The 7489-nt window shown below is 38.7% G+C and overlaps 1 protein-coding gene across 1 annotated transcript in view; it reads left to right on the top strand.

Annotated features, from left to right (window-relative positions):
• The window catches only part of ATP5F1 (ATP synthase, H+ transporting, mitochondrial Fo complex, subunit B1), a 12833-nt gene extending 11892 nt beyond the window's left edge, over nucleotides 1–941 (top strand). Inside the window, exon 7 of the mRNA XM_011933191.1 lies at nucleotides 449–941. Coding sequence (XP_011788581.1) covers nucleotides 449–526 — 78 coding nt within the window. The 3' untranslated portion in view covers nucleotides 527–941. The remainder of the gene's footprint in view (nucleotides 1–448) is intronic.
• Nucleotides 942–7489: the final 6548 nt, after the last annotated feature.

Genomic DNA, 7489 nt, shown 5'->3' with positions numbered 1-7489 from the left:
CATAAATGTAATATACATGCTTAAGAAACTTAGAAAATACAAAAGAAGTCTAGAAAAGAGACTAAAAATTATTTTCATTCTTAACATTTGTATATTACTAATATTTGTTGAGTTGGTCTTTTTCAAGCAGCTGTTAGTTGTACAAGCCAACATCAGTGGCAGATAGCTACAGGAATATCTGGTCTCAGATTCTATACAGATTTCACTCATAAAAGCTGTGAGCCAGGGAATTTCAACTAATCCCTTGGATTTGCTTAAAATAAATTGTATCTCCTCTATGTTAATTAGTTTTACTTCTAAACCTGTCTAGTAGCCGTATAATGTTAAGCCAGTAATCATCTTGAGGTTCTGGTCTGGTAGGAGGTTTCTTTTAGAATAATGGTGTTTATACTCTATACTTTTCTATGTTTTGGAAAGATCTAACCAGATTTCTCTTTCCTTATCACAGGAAAAGGAGACAGTTGCCAAGTGCATTGCGGACCTAAAGCTGCTGGCAAAGAAGGCTCAAGCACAGCCGGTTATGTAAATGAATCTGTCCCAATTGAGACAGCTAGAAACAGTTGACAGACTAAATGGAAACTAGTCTATTTGACGAAGTCTTTCTGTATTGATGTCTACTGAAGTTATAGTTTACCCTTCCTAAAAATGAAAAATTTGTTTCATATAGTAAGAGAACAAAATCTCTATCGGCCAGTCAGATGTTTCTCATCCTTTTTACTCTGCCTTTGAGTTGTTCCATGATCACTTCTGAATAAGCAGTTTGCCTTTATAAAAACTTGCTGCCTGACTAAAGATTACCAGATTATAGTTTAAATTTGCAATTAATTCTACCATCTTGCAATAAAGTGACAATTGAATGAAACAAGGTTTTTCAAGTTGTGTAATTCTCTGAAATACTCAGCTTTTGTCATCGGGGTAAAAATTAAAGATGTCGTTGAACTACTGTCTTGTTTATGAGACCATTCAGTGATGAACTATTTCTGGCTGATAGGTTATGAGATGTGTAACACTTTCTAGTACTCTTAACTAAATGGAATATTATGTATATTAATTCATATAATTGACATTACTATTTTAGTAGTATGCCTGTAGAAAATATTATGGACTCAGTGTGTCATAAAATCACTCTTCAGAATCCAGCAGGCCAGGTGCAGTGGCTCACACCTGTAATCCCTGCACTTTGGGAGGTCGAGACAGGTGGATCACTTGAGGTCAGGAGTTTGAAACCAGCCTGGCCAACACAGTGAAACCCTGTCTCTACTAAAAATACAAAAGGTTAGCCGGGCATGGTGGCAGGTGCCTGTAATCCCAGCTACTCAGGAGGCTGAGGCAGAAGAATTGTTTGAACCCAGGAGGCAAAGGTTGTAGTGAGCCAAGATTACACCACTGCACTCCAGTCTGGACAACAGAGCGAGACTCCATCTAGAAAAAAAAAAAAATCCAGCAGACACCTAACAGGAACATAGAAAATAACAAGTGTTGGCAAGGATATGGAGAAGTTGGAACACTTGTGCACTGTTTGTAGAAATATGAAATGGTACATGTAGCCACTGTGGAAAAGTGTGGTGATTCCTTATAAAATTAAAATGGAAATACCATGACCCAGCAATCCCACATCTACATATATACGCAAAAAAATTAAAAGCAGGGTCTTGAGATACTTGTACACCATGGTGATAGCAGCGTTACTCACAATAGCTAAAACATGGAAGCTGCCCAAGTGTCCATCAGTAGATGAATGGATAAGCAAGATGTGGTATAGCCATGCAATGGAGTATTACTCCACTTCAAGGAAGAAAATTCTGACACTGGCTACAGCATGAATGAACCTTGAGGACATGATGCAGTTTTACAAGATGAGTTATGGTGCTGGATAGTAGTGATGGTGGCACATTAAGGATGTATTTAATACTGTTCTTAAACGGTACACTTAAAAATGGTTAAGATGGTAAATTTTATGTCTATTTTACAATTTCTTTTTTAATTGAAGAAAAATCCAGTAGGTAAATTAGAAAATTCTTCCCTTCATAGGTTTATCTGCATTTGATTCTCCCATACTTGTACAAGGATTTATTTGTATTCAAATGGACAAATTACATAATAGGAAATATTTGAAAATATTTATCATGGGTAATTGATATTTTTATTGACTTCCTAAGATTTTATGTAATAATCATTTGAGCCAATATTGATAGCTAATGTACTAATCTAATATTGAAATCAGATTGATATCTTTGTTACTTAAAGATAATTTGATTGGATCAACAGTTATTTCAAATTGATTAAACAAAAAATTATAAAACACCTAGTTTGTGCTAAGCAACATAATGCAGTGATCATACAGAGATAAAAGTCCTCACCTCGGAGTTAAATATCTACTAGGAAGACAGTAAGAATATGTGATAATACAGACTTGAGCACGGGGTGCTCAGAGTGTGGCAAGCACCATTTTAGGTAGTCTCACCAGCCTCATGTTTCCCTCATATACATCATCCAGGTCAAGGTTCAGTCAGAGAAGCAGAATGTATGTTTATATATAAGGAATTTGACTACCCCATTGTGGGAGCTAAACAATCTGTAAAGCTGTTAGTGTTCTTTCTGATGCTGGAGCTTGAAGTCCACACGACAGTCAGTTAAGGGAAGATGGATGTTAAAATGGGAGGCAGTGAGAACAAGTGGAAATAACAAGCACTGACAAACCCACGTCAGTTTGTATCATCTCTGGCCTTGATAATGTGGTTGTTCTGTTAACCCCATATCCAACACAAACATGTGGTTTAGAGAAAACTGGTTAGAGAAACGAGTGATCCAGGGAAAGGATGGGAAGTTGTTCAGCTGCAGCTTGTGAGCTAACACAAGTATGAGCTATAAAACAGCTGCTGCTTCACATTCACCCTCCAAATTTTGCGCAAGACTTGTGGCTTACCCTAAGCAGAACATTGAAGGAAGATAATTCTGGAAAATGTATTTCTGCCTGACCAAGCTGACATTACAAACCACCACACTAACTATCCTATCAATAATTGTTAACCTGAATGAATAATGCTTAAAAATTTCAGCCCCATTGCCGGGCGCAGTGGCTCAAGCCTGTAATCCCAGCACTTTGGGAGGCCGAGACGGGCGGATCACGAGGTCAGGAGATCGAGACCATCCTGGCTAACACGGTGAAACCCCGTCTCTACTAAAAATACAAAAACTAGCCGGGCGAGGTGGCGGGCGCCTGTAGTCCCAGCTACTCCGGAGGCTGAGGCAGGAGAATGGCGTGAACCCGGGAGGCGGAGCTTGCAGTGAGCTGAGATCCGGCCACTGCACTCCAGTCCGGGCGACAGAGCGAGACTCCGCCTCAAAAAAAAAAAAAAAAAATTTCAGCCCCAGGAGATCAAGTAAAACATGGAGAGAGAGGAAAGGTGACAGGTCGGAAAACAAATGGTGTCTGAGCTGCCATTTGGAAGTTAGCCGAGAGGGTGTCTCAAGGATTAGATAGAGTCCAGGAAGATGGAACAGCATTTGTGATTGTAAAGATGTAGCAGAGTGTGACATTTTAAAAACTCTCAAGTTTGAGTGAAATACAAATATATAATTTATATTAATGGATTTTGGGGGTTTTTATGTTTTCATTTTTGTTTTTGTTTTGAGACAGCGTCTGGCCCTGTCACCCAGGCCAGAGTGTGCAGTAGTGCAATCTCAGCTCACTGCAGTCTCCGCCTCCTGGGCTCAAGTGATCCTCCCACCTTAGCCTCCTGAGTAGCTGGGACTACGGGCATGCACCACTACGCCCATCTAATTTTTGTGGTGTTTTTGGTAGAGACAGGGTCTCACCATGTTGCACAGGCTTGTCTCAAACTCCTAGGCCCAAGCAATCTGCCGGCTTCGGCCTCCCAAAGTGCGGGAGTTACAGGCATGAGCCACAGCACCTGGACTATATTAGTGTTCTTAAATGATGTGCTTAGAAGTTGGATTTTGTTATGACAGAAGGCAGCCCCCCAAAAGTTTCAAGCAATAGGAATGATGACTAGATTTTTGTTTCAGAAAAATCACTAGCAACAGAGGATGGTTTGGAGAGGCAAGACTAGTTAGGCTGTTGAATCATTCTGGCTAACCGACATTGAAGGCCTTAACCAAAGGCCCTGGCAGTACAGATGGAAAGAATTGATGAGAAATATTAAAGGCAACATTTGTAGGACCTGACTGAAGAGACTACAGAAGAAGGAAAGAATCAGGTTGAGTCAGGATTCTTGCTTGAGAGAGTAGAAAAGGGAGGCACTATTCACTGATTTGTAATACAGGGGAAACTGTGCTTCAGGAAAGGAAAGAATAGGGCTAAGTATACAGCCATGAAACCACATCAATGTTTGAGGCATGGCAGATAAAAAAGAATTCTGCAAAAGTGGAAATGGCAGTCATTGGATGAAAACCACGGGGGAGTAGTGTCATAAAATTGAGAGAGTGGAAGTTTTCATCTATAGAAGAGTCAATAGTAACCAATTTTTTAGGGAGAAAGATTAAGAGAAGGACTGAAATTGCCAATTAGAGCTAAGAGCTTAGAGGCCTTTGATGCCCTTACAGTAGTTTGGCTGAATGGTAGGGACAGAAAAAGATCATATGGGGTTAAAAGGATTGAATGGCAATGAAGAAATTGACTTAAATGGAATAATTTCCAGAACATGTCTAACCCCAGTAACTAGAGGGAACCAAAGGTTGGCTTAGGGGCATGTTGTTTTAAGACAAGAGGCTTGAATGAAGAAAAAGTCAATGGAAGAAGAGGATGGAAAGAAAATGGTGAAGGAAGATAAACATAGTAAAATCCCTAAGTGGAAGAATAATATTCAGATGACAGAAATTAACAGAAGGTAAACATCTTCCATTGAAACTAGAAAGGTAAAGATGGACCTTGAAAGAATGAAGCTTTTCAGTGGAGGAACAGGAAGCTCATTCAACAACCATTTATTTTAAAAAATACCATGTATCATGCTTACTGCTAGAAATTAAGGTAAGACAATATGTCATCTCCACAGACCTTACAGTCTAGCAATCTAGACATTGAATAGTATAAGGGTTGCAATTGTTAAAACTGTAGGGTGATGGGGCATATGTGAGTAAACTTAATCTAGCATAGGAGATTATGAAAGGCCTTCTGGAGCAAGTAATATTTAAATTGGTATCTGTAGAAAAGAGAGATCATCAAACAGAGGGAATATTAATACCTTGTGCAAAGCCCCTGAAATAGAAAAGAACATGGCACCTTGAAAAACAACCCTAGAAATGAATGAATGGAGCATAGAGAGGGAAAGGGAGGGTGCGGGAGGTAATGCTGGAGAAGTAGATCATCCAGATTATGCACTTTTATGGCCTTTTTGACCATATTAGAGAATTCTATTTTTTTTTTAAAAGAATGGAAAGGCAGTTCTTTTTTTAAGAGACTTTATGCAAGGTGAATATAGATAATGTATTAAAAGAGTTGCCAGCAAACTTTTCTTCTTTAGGGCCAGATTGTAATAGTTCAGACTCTGAGGGCCACATACAGTCTGTGCTACATAATCGTCTTTATGTTTTGTTGTGTTTTCTTTTTACAACCGTTTGACCCCTGTAAGACTCTAGAAAACAGTAAGAGTAGGTGGTGGGAGCATCTAGGAAGCTATCAAAGTAGTCTAAGGAGGACCTGATATGTCTTGGGAGAGAATGGCCATAATGGGAGAGAAGAGACTTGCCATACGATTTTAGAGTTTGAATTGACAAAGCTTGCTTGCAGATAGGAGGAGAGGAGGATGTGAGATTGAGGAAAGCATGTAAATTGTCTTGTAGGGTTCTGGCTGTGTGGTACTGTTAATTAAGATAGAGAATAGAGGCGAAGAAGCAGGTTTTAAGGGAAAAGCTACTGCATTCAGTTTTATTATTGAATATAAGTTGACAATTAGATGGTTCTGCGGCAACATGAGGAAATGAGCTTCAGATCTGGTAAAAGTAATGGCTAGAAACATAAAGTAGGGCATCATTAGCATATAGATAGTAAGTCCAGGGAATGGCTGAGGTAACAGGAAAATTGTATTGAGTAAGAAGAGATGGCTGTCTCCACCAGATTGGATGGAGGAAATCAAGCAGGCAAAGGAGACTGGTGAGAAGGGGCCAATGTCAATTATGATTTTTTTGACTTATAATTTACTTAGAAGTATGTTTTTGAAATTTCTAAGCATATTTGTTCTTTTAGTTCTTTTTATTGTTGATTTCCAACTTAATTACAGGCTGGTCAAAGAATGTGGTCGGTATCAACTTGAAACAATTGAGAATCACTTTCAGCCTAAAACAGGGGTCAGCAAACTATAACCTGTGAGCTAAATCTGGCCTGCCACCTATTTTTATACAGCCTGGAAGCTAAGCATGATTTTTACATTTTAAATATTATACATAAAACTTATATAAAATTCAAATTTCAGTGTTCATAAATAAAGTTGTATTAGGACATAGCTACACTCATTCATTTACATATTGTCTGTGGCTTCTTTGTTACCATGTTGGCAGAGCTGAGTACTAGCAACAGAGACCACATGCTCCACAAAGCCCAAAGTATTTTTTTTTTTTTCTTTTTTTTTTGGAGACGGAGTCTAGCCCTGTCGCCCAGGCTGGAGTGCAGTGGCGCGATCTCGGCTCACTGCAAGCTCTGCCTCCCGGGTTTACGTCATTCTCCTGCCTCAGCCTCCCGAGTAGCTGGGACTACAGGCGCCCGCCATCTCGCCCGGCTAGTTTTTTGTATTTTTTTTAGTAGAGACGGAGTTTCACCGTGTAGCTCAGGATGGTCTCGATCTCCTGACCTCGTGATCCACCCGTCTCGGCCTCCCAAAGTGCTGGGATTACAGGCTTGAGCCACTGCGCCCGGCCAAAGCCCAAAATATTTACTATCTGCCCTTCACAGAAAAAGTTTACCTACCCCTGGCTTCCAATGTGTTCAATTTTTAATGTCTAGGTGTTCTTGAAAAATATCTGTACTCTCCAGATAACATATGCAGGGTTTTATATATGTTTATTAGATTAATCTTACTGACTGTATTACACAAATTTATATACTTACAACATTTTGTCTGCTTAATCTACCAAATACCAAGAAATGTAAACCAAATTTTCTAATTTAGAAATCAGATCTGTTAAGTTCTAATTTAACAGTGGATCTGTTAAGTTCATTTTTTTTTGTTTGTTTTGGGGCTTTTTTTATAGTTCTGTCGATTTTACTTTATAAATTTGTAGTTTAGGTAGCTAGATGCAAATAAACTTAGAATTGTTATCTCTTCTCACTGAGTTAAGCTTTTATCAGTATGTAATGATGATCTCTTTTTTTAACTAATAGTGTCTACATTAAGCTATATTTTGCCTGATATGAATATACCAGCTATCTTGTTAACATTTTCCTGGTATAACTTTTCATCCTTCTTCTTTCAAACTTTATGGCTCTTTAAGTTCTAGATACATCTTTACTTTTCTTTTTTTTTTTTTTTTTTTT

Source organism: Colobus angolensis, unplaced genomic scaffold (assembly GCF_000951035.1).
Source record: "Colobus angolensis palliatus isolate OR3802 unplaced genomic scaffold, Cang.pa_1.0 Scaffold124, whole genome shotgun sequence".
NCBI lineage: Eukaryota > Metazoa > Chordata > Mammalia > Primates > Cercopithecidae > Colobus > Colobus angolensis.
Note: the sequence above shows the minus strand (reverse complement) of the source record. Positions and strands in the feature narration are given on the sequence as shown.